Source organism: Triturus cristatus, chromosome 1_2 (genome assembly GCF_964204655.1).
Source record: "Triturus cristatus chromosome 1_2, aTriCri1.1, whole genome shotgun sequence".
In the NCBI taxonomy this organism is placed as follows: Eukaryota; Metazoa; Chordata; class Amphibia; order Caudata; family Salamandridae; genus Triturus; species Triturus cristatus.
In genome coordinates this window covers 557,066,415-557,084,346 of record NC_140580.1, presented here as the reverse complement: position 1 = coordinate 557,084,346, position 17,932 = coordinate 557,066,415, and the positions used below count along the sequence as shown (strand labels likewise).

At 44.6% G+C, this 17,932-nt stretch overlaps 1 protein-coding gene across 1 annotated transcript in view; it reads right to left on the bottom strand.

The window, feature by feature from the left end:
* The window catches only part of KCNIP2 (potassium voltage-gated channel interacting protein 2), a 95,449-nt gene extending 80,645 nt beyond the window's left edge, over positions 1 to 14,804 (bottom strand). Inside the window, exon 1 of the mRNA XM_085606451.1 lies at positions 14,509 to 14,804. Within this exon, the coding sequence (XP_085462577.1) occupies positions 14,509 to 14,593 (85 nt within the window). The 5' untranslated portion in view covers positions 14,594 to 14,804. The remainder of the gene's footprint in view (positions 1 to 14,508) is intronic.
* Between the last annotated feature and the right edge of the window lie 3,128 nt (positions 14,805 to 17,932).

The window sequence follows — 17,932 nt, the reverse complement described above, 5'->3', positions numbered from 1 at the left end:
GCCGGGCTTCCTCCAGATGTGCAGGTTCTTCCACAGCTGTAAGACCATACCCCAGGTGTGAAAGGCTTTCTGATGGCCTTGGGTATCCTAGAGTAGGGAGGTAGGTGTGCACCGTGAAATGGGCTATTTAAAGAATGCAGATACCAATAAAGGAGTACCTTTGTGGATGTTCACAAATATTGTCGCCCAATGTTCAGCACTTTCCAACATGTACCAGGTGTAAGCGGTGCAGTAAGTAAGGAAAAGTGCATGCAGCACCCTCTTCTTGACAGGAGGTGCAAGAAAGGAAGGTAGGTCTTTAATTGCCAAATTCTTTACTACGTGAGTTACAAGGGAAAAATTTAACTGATTTAATATTCACACTAATCCTAACCTTACGCCTGAACATTTGGGCAATAAGGATAATCTCTGTGGGCTGTATCTCTGTGAGGATTAAAGAAAAAGACAGGCGCACACCAAAGAAACACAGAAAACCTAGTTTCCCGTGGTGCTTCCTGTGAATTTCCTGAATGAGATAAAAGCGGGAAATGTTTGCAAATGACAGAAGCCTGCCTGTGGGGCCTTCCATCATAATGAGAATATATCCCTTGTAGAGACTAGAACGTTTTGATGCAAGAAGCACTCTGGCACGCCCTTTGAGTGGAGCCCTCTAGCGTTTCTCTATCTTCTTGCAAGATGTATGCTGGGATGCAGGTACTGTTTCGCGTTTCCTGTATAAAGCGACTGCCTCAACTGATTTATTTTATTTCTATGATTTTCTCTTTCTCAGGGTGATGCTTTTTAATAAAACAGAAATAGCATTACGATTTATTCTACCTCCCTATGGGATAGCAGCAATTGACTCATCTATGCCTTCACTGGAATAGAAACTAACATTAAGGACCTGGCATCAATGACCCAATGATTAGCGCAAGACAAAAACCGGATGTAGCTGCAAACAGATGTCATTTCCTGCTGAGGTCATTAGATGCAACTGCGCCCTCCTGCTGAACTTCCCTTGTGTGGAAGTGTTGAGCACCTTTGCACTTATTGGGCGCAAACAGCTGTTATGTGTATGCCGTTCTCACATACCTGAACATGTGATAAAAGGTCACGTGCAGTACCAAGGGTTAATCTACGGTAACCTAAGGAAGTGTTCTTGTCCGAATGTTCCAAATAAAACAACTGATATAATTTGGCAATAATTATCTGTAAAGGCACAAAGCTGGGAAAATAAATGTTGCTGTGTACCATGGCTTGAGTGACACAGCTTCTGTATTCATAATTGCCAACGTACCCAGTGTCATGAGGGCGACTGGCCACAAAACTGTTTTTTTCCCACCGACAGCCCCTTGCATAGTTGGACATTCAGCACATAGGTATACTTGGAAAAGTGAAAGTTCAAGTCCCCGCATGCTTATCTCATTATCGGAAGGTCTCAGCCGTGTCGACAGGTTTGTGTATTATCCAGTTCATGTGTTTGCTCATATTTTCTCATCCACGTGTTGCTTGTTTAGTTACTTTTAGGGATTTTCTCCTCACTACGCAGAATCTTCGAGGTTGCCTCCTCGCAGTGCGCGTGCTCGGCGTCGTTGCAAGGCGGGGCCTCAGCGAGTCTCCTTCAGACTGCCCTTCGCCGTCCACTCATCGCTGGCAGCCCGCTGCACGCGCCTGCTCCTTATTCAATTGTCTCCCTGAAAACAGAATTACTTGGGTAGGAGGAAATATTTTCAATTTAGAGATGGGCGGCACGAGCCAAGCTACCAATTTATCCCTCTGTCTCAAACCATCAGCGGCCTTCCCCGTGAAGCCTGGCAAACAAATAACACTGCTAGTGTGCATGAGGGTACTGAATACAGTGTGTGGAAGGGCGGGCTTGGGGTGGGAAGAGGGCCGGAAGTGAAAGGGCTGTCTTTTGTTAGGCGTATGATCAATGTTTGTAGACTGGAGCTCGTTTGTCCATGAAACATACATGTGCTCTTTAATCAGCTGTAAATAAAAAACGTGGGTGGCCTGGCAGTGAAACGTGGATGCAGAACAGCACACCTGATGCAGCCTCCAGAATCACAAAGACGGAAGACTGGACTCATCCAGGTTGGACAGACAAAGCACTAGAGACAAGATGTCATAAAAGGAAACTGGGAGATTTCCAGGCAGGACAGCGCCTCTGAAAAACCTGGGCGCTGGACACACTCAGGTAGAACCTTCTGACTTTGTCCCACCCTACTGGCCATACAGATGTACCCTCCTATGTGGCAATCTCGCACTTTCCCTATAGGCGCGTCTTGTTTGCCAGGTCCCAGCTGCCTGCAGCTTCACTAACTAAAGACAATGTCGGACTGAATCTGCAGGGGACCCCAGGCCCCAACATGCTGATGTGTTTGTGGCCAGTAGCCACTGAGGCCATGATTTTGTCGTCCAGCTACAGTCTTTGTACAACTACCTGCCTTGGCAGGCATGGCGTGGAAACCAGGGCAAGATTTAGTACCCTTTAAGCCCCCTGTGTGGGAACCTGACCCTCCTAATCACCTAGGCACAAATATAACTTGGACGGAAAAGTAATTTGCTTGACTGACTGCTGGTCTTCCAAAGATGCGGCTCAGTAGGGAAGTCACCCCGTGTCCCTGAGGTGGAAAGAAGGGTAAGCAGTGGGCCAAAAAATGTATACATTTTCACCTTAAAAGAAATTAAAAAAAATATATGAGAATAAAAATGAAATTTTTTAAGGAAGAAAATGTGAAGCATGAGGTTGTGAAAGGAGGGAGGTAGAGCGAGAGGAAAGACTGAAAAATCAACATGGTGGAATATAAATCTGTCCACAGGCAACAATAGAAGGAATAATGGAAGAGAGTGTTCTGGGAAAGTACAAACATCAGAGTGCAAGCAGAAACAATGCATTACCCATGCAGAGAACTTTAAAATAGAATCATAAACTTTTCAGGAAAGACATGCAAAATACAACTGCAAAAACTGGCATTTGCTGTCCTGGCTTTCTGAGTGAGGAAGGGCCTATGTTACCAATGTCAATGTCCCTGGTTTGTTCAACAGTAAAAGCAAAGGTGCCATCCAAAGACTGCCTGACACGGAGACACTCTGGCCAGCCTCCTCAGGACCTGCCTCAGTGGCTTTCATGAGAAGTTACCGACCACCTGACGACCACCTGATTGCAAGCAAAAGAGTGCAAAGCGACAGAACCAACAAACTCACACCCCAACTCTCCCCTATCACAAAAATGGAAAACAATCTAAAACCAAAGAGTAAAAAACCGGAGGGAGCCGGACAGGCAGAAACAGCCCCCTCGGCCTATCTGCTTTGCCTCTTCTCACCCTGCAGATCCTCTGCGGTCTTCAAATTTGTCTATACCTCCTTGATAGAGACATAACTAAGGTCTTATTGACAAAATGTTTGTAAGAATTGCTTCGAGCTAATTACAGAGTTTTCTGAAATTGTTTACCACTTTGGGATTATTTCACAATTATGCTACTTACTTTTTGTACTACATATTCGATCACAGATTTGCTATTTTGAAGCATTTTAATTAGGAGGTGTTATTGTTAACCAATTTAAGTGTACTCAACATATCACACCCGGAATGATAAAAGGCTGAGATGGCCCTTCCCGGGGTTTGGATACGTGACCAGCAGCTCAAGCCACGTGGTGGGCAGCGAGACATACCACGCTGTGCCATCTTTACCTCTTTGTAATGACAAAACAATGCACCGTTAAGGGAGTCAATATGCTTTACATTTGCAAAATAACAAAATACAGGTCCAGGTGTACTAAACCTTTTCTACAGTCAAACACTCAGAATCAAAGTTTGCGGCAACAAAAAGAGTTTTCCTATGTATCAGTCAACATTTTTTTACTCCATTTATTGTGACTGGATACCAATTTGGTATTTGGAAGGGGTGTGTTTTGAACTTGACTTCCAAATACCAAATCTGTACTCTATGTGTCAGTGGTTTGTGACCATAATTCCAGTCACAGACCCACTGAATAGTTACCAACTCTCAATTTGGGTGGTAACTCATTTGAAAAAGAGAGGGGCCTGTTCCTGTTTGTAAATTGTGGGAAAGGTTTCTGGGGGAATTGGTCCCACAGGGAGGTGTGCCCCGGAGTATCAAAACCACAATATTGATGGAACACAATATCGAGGGCAGAACATTGAAAATAAAATATTGGCAGGTAGGTAAGTCTAGATTTTCAATATTTAACGTTACATATATTTACATTTGTGGTACATATATATTTTCAAGGTATGTAGATGGGGAGTTAACAATAATAAATGTATACTCTCCTATAAGCACTCACCTTTGAAATGTTGTCTCTCTCTATTCTGTGCTTGAAATTCTTGTACCACAGTATTGTTGGTGCCGGCTAAATCACTGCCAACTCTCAGAGAAACTTTTTAAAAAAGGAAACTTTTTTTCATGCAAACAGTAGCCCCATTTCCTATAAAAAATCAGGGTGCTTAATTAAAGTTTATTTATTTAAATGCAGCCACAGGCATGGTGGTCTGCTATCCTTTGCAGGCCATTATTCCTGCGATTATATCCAAGCAGAGGGAGTCTCAATTTAAGACCTACCTAATGAATATTCTTTAGGTAGGTTAGATTACAGCTCACTCCATTCCCGAATTTTACAAACTGACCTATTAATAGGTTGGGTCGCAAAATTCACTGCTGATAGTAAAAATACAAGTCACAAGTTGCGACCAGTTTTTGCGACCAGTATAATGAAACATCTGGCCCATTGGTTTGATAGAACTAAGGAAGAAATGAGGTGTAAATTATAGAGTATACCAATCATAATAAAATGCATTTTATGTGGTGTTATTTGCTGGTAGTTTTAATGAGCTTTAGCAAATTGCCTTAATTCCCTGTTGTACAATTAGAGGCAAATATCTGATTTCTTAAGAGCTTTTACCACGCAATAAATGCCTGTCTGTCTTGTAAATGAGACACAAAGAGTGAGGAGCAGACATGGAGGGGTAGGGAGAGGAAACAGGAGAGACGAGGCACAGGATGGCATGGAATGCCCAGTTAACAAACAATTAAAAAGGCCACACAGGGCAAGTTTTTTCAGTATGATGAAATAGGAAAGTGAGAGTTCGGGGGGGGGGGGGGGGGGGGGCGGGGTCGCAAGTGCCAAGTCCTCGTCTGTTGAGCACAAATAAGGAACCTTTATAAATAGCGTATGGCAAAACATGCCTATTACAATCCTGTGCTTCGTAAATGCCTACATACCACCTTTGCCCACAGAAGAATGACAGATATATCAACGCAGCAGCATATTTATTCATTTTTTTTGTTCCACATCTGTACAACCCCCCTCCCCCTTTCCAGAACTGTGTTCCTACACTAACCATCGATGGTAATCTAGTAAAATATGAACGTTTTGGAGGCCAAACAAAGACATTCATATGTCTTTTATATAGAAGTCTGATTAAAACCCTGTAAAAGGACCAGTTTTGAAACCAAAAGGATGGGGTGGACAAAGCACCGTAAAGGCCAGTCATTGACTGTGGTTAGACATATTGCAAGCATTCCTCCCATCACCTTTTGTGTGTTTGATTTACGGATAGGTAAGCCAACAATTGCACAGCTGTACGTTCATCCTTATTTTCTTCACATTTGCAATATTTCTACTTGTGATGAAATCCTTTTACTGCATTGCCACTGCACCCCCACTCCGGACAGGTGGGGTTGACTGGTCCACTTTCTCACAGTTACTGCACCACTTATGCCTCCTTGTACAATGAGTGTCGGAAAAGGAATGGCAAATGTTTGTGATTATCCACAGGCATATGACGTGTGTGACTGTTCACTACATCTGTGGTACTCTAATGAGAACATTTATTGTAGTGCCACATCATACACTTTCTTTATAGGGTTTAATATAGCAGGAACTCGACCCAAAGGTATCAGAGCGCTATACATGAGCACCAGTTACGTTGCAGTCGGACACATTCATTTTTGGGAGGCGGGGGAGATTAAGTGATTCCCCCAGATTCACAGAATGTTGAGCGTTCCTGCCGAGACTCGAACCTGGTTCCCCAGCTTCAAGGTCGATCGCTCTAGCCGCTAGGCCACATTCTCTCCACACTTGGATCTGTGGTAAATAGACAGACCCAACAGCTTTACCACAGGCACAAGTGTAACCTGTGCAATCACTTATTAGTTGTTCTTCATAAGATCAGGATTTGCAGTTTCCTACGCACCTTCTCTCATGCAGAAGTGTATTAGTTATGTTTGTAGTGGTAGGTTCAGGACACAAACTATATACAGATTGCAGGAAGGTAAAACACAAGCTATGTTTGGAATTAAATAGACATGTGATCAGGTTACTTTGAAGAGGGTTGACAAGGCACAATCTCTCGTTTAATTGATGGCAAGTGAGTAACCAGTAAATGTAAATACCTCCCACTTTGAATCAAAGGTCTGATGGCAGCAAGCAAGCGAAGCATGTGAGCCTAAAACTCCTTAGAAGACCCTCCTTGTCCATTCCATCCAAGCATCTATCCATTCATCCTTTCACACTTCAATTCACCCTCTGATAGCCACTACTTCACCTTTACATTCTGCCATCCCTTTATTCTTTCATCTATAATTCAATCGTTCACCATTCCATCACTCGAATTTTTCACCATTCCATCTCTCGGCCCATTTTATATATCCATCCATTCACACATCCATTGTCCATGCATGCGTCCATCCAACCATCCATCATTTGACTTACCTAGCCATTTATTAAGCCATTCATTCATCAGCTGATCCTTTTGTCCACCATCCATCCTCTCAAATTTCCATTTACTCTGATACCCTTTCACCCTCCTATCCATCCACCAATCCTCACAGATTTCCATTTACTTATCATCCATTCACGTTCCATCCTTCCACCCACCCATCCACCTATCCCTCCATACATCTTCTCAGATTTTCATATACTCTGCCATCCTTTCAACCCTTCATCCATCCATCCTCTCAGATTACCATTTACTTTGTCATCTTTTCACCCAAAAACCCCCTCCTCTCAAGTTTTCCATTTCCGTTGCTATCCTTGAAACCACCCATCCAATCATCTTCTTCAGAGCCGGACTGGGAACCTGGCAAAGTGCTCGGCCGCCCCACCCCACCAGGGGGTTGGGGGTGTCGCCGAGCTCTTTGCCAGGGCTGGTTTTCGGCCGATTTTGTTACAGGGCCGATTTTGCAGCTATGTTGCAAAAACGGCGCTGTAACAAAAACGGCCCGCAGGGGCCCAAAACCGGCCCCCACCCGTGCGGCACACCGGGGGATTGCCCGGTGCCCGCTACGGCCAGTCCGACCCTGATCCTCTGAGACAACCGAGGAGCCAGAAAATTAAAATATCCCCAACTTTGAAACGAAGCTCCAATGGCACCAAGCAATCAAACCAGGTGAACACCCTGGTATCTTCACTCAACTACCTATTCATCCTTTTACTCATCCCTCCACTCCTGATACTCCCCATTTTACTTTTACATTCTGTCAACCATTCATTCTTTTATCCATCATTCACTCTTTCACCATTCCATCTATCCATTGGTTATTTCAGCCATCCATTCATCTATTCACACATCCATCATCTATGGATCCGTATATCCATCCATCCATCATTTGACTTACCCATCCATCAATAAAGCCTTCATCCATCATTTTGCCCATCGATTCATCCATCCATCCTCTCAGATTTCCATTTTGCCATCCATCCTCTCAGATTTTCATTTACTATGTCATCTATCTGCTCAGATTTCCATTAACTCTGCCATCCATTCACACACCCATCCATCCTCTCAGATTTACGTGTATACTGTTATCCTTTCACCCATCCATCCATCCATCTACTCAGCTATCCCTTCACCCACCCAGCCATCCTTACAGATTTCCATTTACTCTGCCATTCTTTCAGCCACCGTCCATCAATCCATCTTCTCAGATTTCCATTTATCGATCCATCCATCATCCATCCATTGATCATCCATCCTCTCAGGCTGCCATTTACTCTGCCACCCTTTCATCCATCCATCTACCATTCTTTCGCCTTCTCATCCACCCATCGATCCTTAAGCCCATCAATCTTTTCACCCGCCCTTCCATTCTTTCACCCACACCTCCTTTTACCCACTCATCCATCCATCCCTTCACCCACCCATCCTTTCCCCCACCCATTCATCCATCCTTTTACCCAACCATACTTTCACCCACTCATTCGTTCATCCTTTCATCCACCCAACCTTTCACCCATTCATCTATCTATCCTTTTACTCGCTCATGCATCCACTTATCCATTCTTCATTCCCTTTTCTAGCAGCTCATCCCCATCTTGCAGATAAAAGAGGCCCATAAAGAATCCCCATTGCAGCTGCTAAAACAGGGTGTTCACAATGCCCCTGCTCTCAGATTTTTCATTTACTTTGCATCCTTTCCCCAACCGTCCATCCTTTCTCTCAGATTTCCATTTACTCTGCCATCCATCTGCTTAGATTTCCTTCCTTCCTTCCTTCCTTCCTTCCTTCCTTCCTTCCTTCCTTCCTTCCTTCCTTCCTTCCTTCCTTCCTTCCTTCCTTTCTTCCCCTTCCCTTCCCTTCCTTCCTTCCTTCCTTCCTTCCTTCCTCCCTCTCTCCCTCTTAGATTTCCATTTACTCTACTATCCTCTCATCCACCCATTTACCCATTCTGTCACCCATTAATCCTCTTACCCACTCTCCCACCCATCCTTTCGCCCACTCATCCATCCTTTCACCCACCCATGCATTCTTTCTCCCAGCCATCCTTTTACCCGCCTATCCAACCTTTCGCCCATCAATCTGTTCACTCTCTCATTCACCCATCTTTTTACCCACCCACCCTTTCATTCATTCATCCATCTATCCTTTCATCCAACTTCCTTTCACTCACTCACCATTCATCCTTTCATCCATCCATCTTTTCACCCACTCATGCATCCACTCGCCCATTCTTCTTTCCCTATTCTATCAACCCATCTTTCTTTCTTCCTTTTGGCGTTAATTAGGAGCTTTTATCTGTGAAGTTGCAGATACAACAGGCCCATAAAGAGCCCCACCCCAGCTGTAGCTGCTAAAGCAATGTGGGTGTGAGTGTGGAGGCGGGGGCGCTCAACGTCCCTGTTTGATGTGGTCAGGACACCAACTATATATACATTTACGAGATGGTCATTCAGTCAAATAGGATATATTAGGGGTATTTAAACATAATATTTCTGTCAGTGGATATGTTTGCTATCAATATTCTGATATACAACTCGTGCAAAATGGACTCCTTTTGTATTCTTGTTACTGCTCCTCTGCTCTCCAGTGGCCCTCACCAGTTCTTCTCTATCTATGTGCCTCGATGAACCCGTCTCTCGGCGCTAGACAGCGCCAATGCATTGACACTCCACGCCCCCGAGACACTGGCGGACACAACACCACCCCTCAGCGGCATTCACTCGTAAATTAAGATGACTACTGATGGAAAGAGAGGACTGTGGAATATAATCCAGAGGTTGCAACAAGGAGGCGGGTGAAGGATGAAGTGGGGGCAGGGCCTGGCGGACTAAAAAGAACCAGGAGCTTCAGTGGAAAGCAAGAACATGCTGCAGAGAGACACATTTTGCTCACACACAGGCAGAAGCTTTTACTATACCCTTATTTCCCAGGAAAACATTGATGCACAGTGATCCGGTAACAGCACTCGTTAATTAATGGACTATAGTGGCAACATAAATTGGCACAGTGTTAACCTCTTTTCACTAGCCTGGAGCACAGACCTGGTGAAGTGCGGTTGGCAGAGGCACCCAGACACACAGTGGGTGTGCTGTGTCCAGCACAAAAATGGTAGAACTCAACCACAAAGACAACACCACCAATTTTAGAATGGAGTAGAACACGTGTTTGTGGCATAAAGGAGAGAGCAAGGAATGCCAGAGTAGTGCCAGTGCCTTCTCCCTTGGAACTGAGCCCATCTATGCCATTGATCTCGGTGTGGGAGAAGACAGATCAAGTGGTGTATAATTTACTATCACTCTGCACTACATCAAAAAAGTGTTCGCAGACCTTGGAAGTGGTGCCTGGGTTTTGCACCGAATATTACCAAGGAAATGCATATATTAAAGATACATTCAGCAATCTGGGCGAATGAGTGTCTGAGTAAAGCCATAGGGAATACAGCCCTCCCTACTTAGTAATTGTCTCATCTGTCCCATTGATGAATATTGGCTTATGCTGATGAAATCAATGTATAAATCAATTTCTCAGCCCGTTCAATTACCATTATTCCGGAAGATAGAGTAAGAACCCAAATAACTCAAGAGGAGCTCACTAGATGCCAACTAAGTCAATCTATGGAGAAGGCCCCTTCTGGATGATCCACCTGCATTTAGATCGAGTTGTTGCGGCGTGCTCTAGGTGGGTATTTTTAAACCCATAAATTCCCATAAATACGATCAGAGTTATTACAATAAAGCTGAATTTGGGACCTGTCCTTTTTATCACTGCTTTAGCCTAGTTGCTATAGAGGGGACTTCAATTTGCTCTCTAGGACTGATCCATGAAAAGTTTTCTGAAAATAGAAAAATATGTAGCATGACTGTAGAGTCATGCTACAGTTTATGCAGATTTTTTACTATGAGGGAATTCACAAACCTCTCCATGAATAGTGCCTCGATCATGAAGGGTTTTTTCCATTTATTTCATTACTACAAATTGAAAATATTTTTCTTGTTATAGAAATCACTTCCACCGCACTCCCACGATAAAACGGACATAATTCATGAATTTTCCCACCCGCTCTGTACATTTCGAGAACCAATTTGTGCAAAAAGGGTTAAAAAAAAGCCTTGGCAAAGCATATGAATACTCACAAAGTAACAATTTTGCAGGTGATAACTATTTTCCCAGTGACACACATCCCCCAAGCTTCCTCACAAGGTGACCCTCCCTGGAAAGTTCTACGTTCCCAGCCCTAACACAAAACTTTGGACTTTAGAGAATCCTCTGTGCTGAATGATTTTTTAGGTCTCGCTGGCTCTCGCGTAAGCGATCGCTCAGCGAGACTCTAGTAAAGGGGCTCTCAAAAGTGCTCCCAAAAGCGGATTGCATGGCGAGCACGCGCACAATCACGTGCATCGTGCCGCCATGCAATCCGTTTGGCATCCTACTTCAAAGGGTCCGCTCCCCCGCCTGGAATGCGCTCCCCCGCCCCCGCCAAGCGCGCGCGCCACGCTCCGCCGGGCTTGTCTTGTTATCTATGGACACTAGTTCCCTCCGTAGCAAGTTATCTATTCAAAAACCTCCGAGTAGGTTTGCAAGGAAAATAGTAAGGTATTGTGTAAAGGAGCAGAGCAATTGCCTGTAGCTTGTTACGTTGCGTCAGATTTCTATCTGTTTAGGGATTGCATGTCACATAATCATGTTAATTACAACACACCATCCTTGAGGTTAGTGCGCGCAAGTTCCCTTCTCCTGTTACAGCTCACGCATGCTCCTCCTGGCGTATTTCCTATGTGCAGACCTTCAATCAGACTGATGTTAATTTAGGAGATCAAATTCAAAGCACTACGTAAGAGCCAAGAAACAAAAAACAGAAATAACAGTTGTAAGGTTCAAGGCTGGTAAGATCTCGGGCTCAGGATTTTTAAATATGATAACTGATGCTAATGTACATGTAAAATATTATCTACACACACACACACACACACACACACACACACACACACACACACACATGCATGCACGCACGCACACACGCACATGCACGCACACATACAGACCCCAACTTTGCGAGGAGGAACGGGGTTACATCTGCAGTGTGCACTTTTATGGGCGCTCTGGGCACCTCTGTTATTAAAAAAATGCTTTAAGTTCAACAGGAAACTTCTACCAGGGCCGTAATGTCCTCGCGTTCAGGGGTCTTACATGTTATCACGTGCTGTGGCATTATATTAAGCTACTGTTGAACAATGCCTACTCCTGCGTATTAACTTTGTGAGGGGGAACGGTGTTACGACTGCAGTGCGCGTTCCTTTGCCGCCATGCTTTTGTTGGAATTAGCTTTAAACTTGGATGTAATGTTATCATGTACAGGAGAATTACATAAAGCCGTTGTCACAATGTTTACACGCACTTAACCGGCCTCGCATTCCTGACTTCCGTTTACTCTTACAATGTATATGTAACAGAGCATGCCTTGGTTGTAATTAAGTGTAGTGTCTGGGTCCTGGAGTTCGATGTTTTCATAGTGCTGCTGCACCCTCTTCTCCTCTGTATGTATGCATTTATTTTAGCGCAATCTGGGATTACTAAGCAAAAGTGTTGGAATTAGGTTTGAATTTGGATGTCATGTTATTGTGTACAGGAGGCTCATATAAAGCTGTTGTCACTATGTTTTCACGCACTTAACCGTCCTCGCTTTCCTGGCTTCTGTTTACTCTTACAATGTATATATAACAGAGCTCTTGACAAGTTTGCGAACAGGGACAGGGTTACGATTAAAATTGTTGAAATTAGCTTTAAACTAGGATGTAATGTTATTGTTTACAGGAGGCTTACATAAAGCCGGTGTCACAATCTTTACACGCACTTAAACGAGCACTGAACAACTGAACAGGAGGGACGGGGTTACGATTGCAGTGTGTGCTCCTTCACCACCAGGCTTTTAGGGCAACTTTTATGGGCGCACAAGGCCCATCTGTTGTTAAAAAGTACTTTCAATTCAACAGAAAACTTCTACTAGAGCCAGTATGTAAGCACGTTCAGGGGCCTTACATGTTATTACGTGCTGTGGCATTATATTAAGCTACACTGTTGAACACTGCCTACTCCTGTGTATCAACTTTCCGAGGAGGGACGGTGTTACAACTAAAGTGTGCGCTCCTTTGATGCCATGCTTTTATGCCAAATTTGGTGTCCTTTAGTTATCACGTGCTCCTGGCTTCTGTTTACTTTTACAAAGTATACGTAACAGAGCACTGAATAACTTTGCGAGGAGGGACGGGGTACAACTGCAGTGTGCGCTCGTTCTCCACCATGCTTTTAGGGCAGCTTTGTTGTCCTTTATTTATAATGTTTACGGAGCGGCGCGCAAGGCCCATCTGTTTTTAAAAACTGCTTTCAATTAAATAACAAGCATTGGCATAGCCAATAGGTCTCATCAACTGTTGCATAGCTAAACACTTAGGGTCCCAAAGGCGAGACCTATTGGCTATGCCAATGCTTGTCCTAGCAAAAGATTTCTTAATCTGGCCAAAATGTCTGTAGATCCAGATTCAAACACAAACAAGATACTCCACCACATAGTTAAAAGAATATCAACCAGAGGGTTTCATGCCAATTTTTCAAACAAATGTATTTGAATAAAAAACTGGTGAACAATAATACACTGAAAATCGCATAGCATTCCATTATGCCCAGTACCTTCAACTGCTAGTTAACAGGGGATTTGTAAACACTGCTTGCCACCACGTTTAAGATGAAACTGCTCTAGCAGTGATTGTTGAATACAGAAGTATTCACTTGTCTCAGACGAAAGTTTAGGTACCAGAACATAACAAAAAGACAAAACTGGATTATCTGATGACATGGGACAACTGATGTCTGAAAAATCTAATTTGCATTAGCTTTTTACAAAAACAAACTAAAAAATCAAAAATGTATAAAATACACTGGAGGTCTGTGGCATTGATGATGAAAGGAAAGGATGCATTCCTGATGACGGAGGCAATTTGTGGCGTCTCCGTACAGTATTGATCGGTTTGCGGGAGGGGAACACAGGTTAAGATGATGGTGGGTCTTTCACTATTTCTGTGATGCGAGGTTTTGAACATGTTCTCTTCTGAAGTCAACTCAGCATTCCGGGTTTGCACCTCATGCAATGTCAGTATGAGAGACTAATGTAATTAAACACAACACAGACACACAATGCACTTTCCCCACTCGTATTTGAGTGGTGACATGTTCACGTCACTGCTTTTGTTGCCTTTCACTGGCATTTGAGAGAAGCTGTCCCCTCACTGTAGGCAAATACTGTGCAACGAAGGCGGCCTGGGTGGGTTCCAAACTTTGGAGACATACCTCACTTAAGCCATGCATCTGGCCATTTAAAGGTAGTTGTGTAAAAGTTGTTGAAGGCCACACAAAAAAACTGCATTTGACCTCAGAAAATACTTTTCTCAGAACTGGAGCTATCCCACAAAAACATGTGAATGAACTGACCAGTGCGGCTTTGCCCAATGACAGAAGAAACACCCATAAGGGACAAAAAAACACATTCACGTTAACGTGAAATACGTTCTACTTGCTAAAAGTGGAGACAAAGCACGAGGCAGAGTGGACCAGATTTTTTTTAATCTATAGAACTTTCGTATAGAATTGGCGTACAGCCAAAGCTGGAAAGCGGGGTGGACGCACGGGAACGGCGTTCAGGGAATGAACAGTTAGCATAAACGCAGTCCAAGTTTACACCACAGATTCGGTCCTCCGTGAAACCACGCGACAGGTTTGTAGGCGCTACTTACGTTTGCCCTTCCGCCTAGCGCCGAGAGGCAGCAGCACTTTCATGGTCTTGATCCTAACCCAGGCCGCCTGTGGGATGAACGCCATGCCTCGAGCTCAGTCAGGAGAGGCTCGCCTTCCCGCGCCGGCAGGCAGTGATTTACTCCCCTGGAGGAGCCCGTGTCTCCTCTGCTGCTGTTGTAGTCCTGCTGTGAGGCACGTGGAGGCAGGAGTGCAGCCGGTGGCTCCAACTCACCAGTGCTCGTTATCGGCTGCGGAGGGAGGGAGGCGCTTTTATAAGCACTCTCCTTGCGCGCTCGCGCTCGGCGCTGCAGCCTTCTGCAAAAGCGCCCTCCGGGGCAGGGACAAAAGAGCAGATGCAAAAACCCCGTTTATTTAAAAGCTGATGAAAGGGGACAGCTCTTGTCGATGCTGTCAATCAAAGACGCAATAGAAATGCTGCATTCATGCTGGAACATGCCAAGGTCCTTTCTCCGAGTGTGTCACCGCTCCACAAACTCCCTCTTTTGCTTTACTTGAGTTGTTTGTGAAGGACACTCAGACACTCATAAAACTGACTCATTGCAGCCATATCTGGATGTAACGCACTGAGCCTACTACAGAAGGCAAACGTTACCCTCCCTCCCACTCATTTCTTTCTCATTTAATGTGTCCAACTTCCTTTCCTTCCCAACTCCATTCCTTCCTTCCTCCTGTTCCTTATGTCATTCCTTCCATTCTCCTTCCTTCATTCCATTAATTCCCATTTTCCTTCTACATTCCTGTCATGCCCCCTTTCCTTCCTTCACTCTTCCTTGCATAATTTCCTCTCTCCCTTTCTGTATCCTTTCCTCGGGCCTTCTTTCACTCCCTTCCCTTCTTCTTTCATCCCTGACTTTACTTCCTTAAGTAATTCGACCCTTTCATCCTTCATGTGTTGCCCCCTCTTTTCTTCCTCCGTTTGCTTCCTTCCCCTCGTTTTTATCTTGCTTTCTTTATCCCTTTGCCTCACCCCTTCCTTGCACATCTCCTTCCTTGATTCCTTACATTTTTCCTTAAATCGTTATCTTCTTCCTGTCTTCCTTCCTTCCTTGCACATCCAATATTTTATTTAATTTCGTTCCTCCTTCTTTCACTTTGTCTGCTTTCCCTCGCTCTTTCCCCTTCTTCACCTTTTTCTTCCATTATGTCTCCCCATTTTTAACCCCCTTCCTTTTTCTCTTCCATCTTTCCTTTATTTGTTTGTTTGTTCATTCTTTATTTCTTTCTTCCTTTCTTACTCTGCTCTTAGTCTAACTTTCTCATTTCTATTCTCCCTCCTCAACCACCTCTCCTGCCCTTCTCCCTTACTGCCTTTCTTCCTTTCCTGTTTCTTTAAGCATCACTCAATCCATGTTGATCACTTACCATAAGATTTTCAATGCCTTTATACCAAACCATTTCAGGGGACTATAGGGTAGACAGAGGCAACTGGTCCCCAACTGTTGTGGTTCGGGTCGTTTGTCACAAGTGACTTGGGGTCTGTCCTACTATGGCTCTGCAAAATAGGTTGAGTAGATTTCTGAGCTTGACTCTCAGGGTAGCAAGGTTGAGCAGTCAAAGGCTTCTCAGGGTGTTAGTGAGTTAGTTTAGTGAGTTAGTGAGGGGTGGAAGAACTCAAAATTCAACAGTCAATCAATAGACCCAACATATTTGGTGTCCATCTAGGGCCGGACTGGGAACCAAAACCGGCCCTGGCAAAGTGCTCGGCCGGCACCCCCGGGCTTGGGGGTGCCACCGAGCTCTTTGTCAGGGCCGGTTTTCGGGTGATTTTGTTACAGGGCCGATTTTGCAGCTATGCTGCAAAATCGGCACTGTAACAAAAACAGCCCCCAGGATCCCAAAACCGGCCCCCACCCGTGCGGCGCACCGGGGGATTTCCCGGTGCCCACTACGGCCAGTCCGGCCCTGTGTCCATCCCAGTGATTATCTTAGTAAAAAGAAACTGATTCATTATCACAGGTAAATGCAATACCACACAATTCAATGTAGAGCTCATATGCAAGAATCCGATTGTAATTAGGATGTCTAGTATAGAGGCCCATCTGCTATGGCACCCTTTCCCTGTTGTGGGAGCTGGTACAGTGCCTATAGTTCTTTGAATCTAGTCTAATAACAGATCCGACACAGGTGCTGTTCGCTAGGCCTTCACTGACCAAGAACAGTTCACAGTTGAGTTCATTCAGTTCATACCTAAATTAAAGGGATAATTTCATGCAAGTCACATTTTCAGCTGCAGAACTGGGCCCTTGCATCTGCTTTAGTCTCTCATGTAAAGCCCTGTTTCCTGCTCTTAATGTCGTGATCAGCTGGCATGGGTGAGTGCTCCTTGGGCTGACAATCTCAGCGGCCTCTTCACTGATACTTGACCGCAGTGGTAGTTTCAATTGGGACAGGGGCAGGGACGTTTTAAGGCAATGGCAAACGGAGCTCTGGCCCAGGGCCCCAACTTTTCAGGGGCACCATGATAGAGTCAGCTTTGTTCTGCAGAGTCTTGCCCTGATGACCTTGAATAATTCTTCAACAGGTTACTACAAATACAATTTTTGTTTAATTTTCTTTATGTGGGTGATGTGTGAGTCTATTTTATGCATTTTGCAGAGGTTTTGTGTTTATGTTTCATGCAACATGCATAAAAAAGTTTCTTTTAGATCAAAGCAGGACCTGACACATGAGAAATGGGAGGGGTCACAGAGAATATTTTCAGTAATATTGGTGCGCTGCTGATGTGTTACAATATTCAAAGCACAGGTCACTATTTCCGAATATTAGATGTAAACATATTTAGAATTTGGACCAGTGTGCATGTGCACTGTCAGTGACTTGGCCAAAGAGGGCATGAAAGAGCTGAAATTGGATCCTAAATTCAAAGATGTTCCGAACAGAGGCCTCCAATATATGTTTGGCCCCGGGCCCCCAAATTCCTTGAGATGTCCCTGTACTGGAGCCAGGGTGAGGGAGAATGAAGAAAAGGACTTGAAGAGATAACCTTCTGGCTGAGATCCAATAGTGCCTGTTGTGCATTGATGGCCTCTATACTAGGTTCACACGGGAGTTGTGCATCTACGTGCACTTGCGGTCTCCAGGCCTGGATCGGTTCCTGCATTGGCAGTGACATCAGCTCCCCCTTCACAGGATTTACTGTGGGACGAGTAGCAGCAGCACCATGCATTCGGGCACCACAGGGGCACCATGCAGCACATAATGACTTTTTAGCTTGATTTTTATATATGCAGTGCACTGTGAGGACCACAATGGGTGACTGAGTAATCCCATATGACAGAGGTTGGATCTGGCTTAGTTTCGAAGGACAGTCAACAACAACTGGGTGCCCCTGATGACAGAAAACACAGATGACTTCTCCTTCTGGATAGTCTCTCCTCCTGCAGGACTAGGCATTATCCTTCT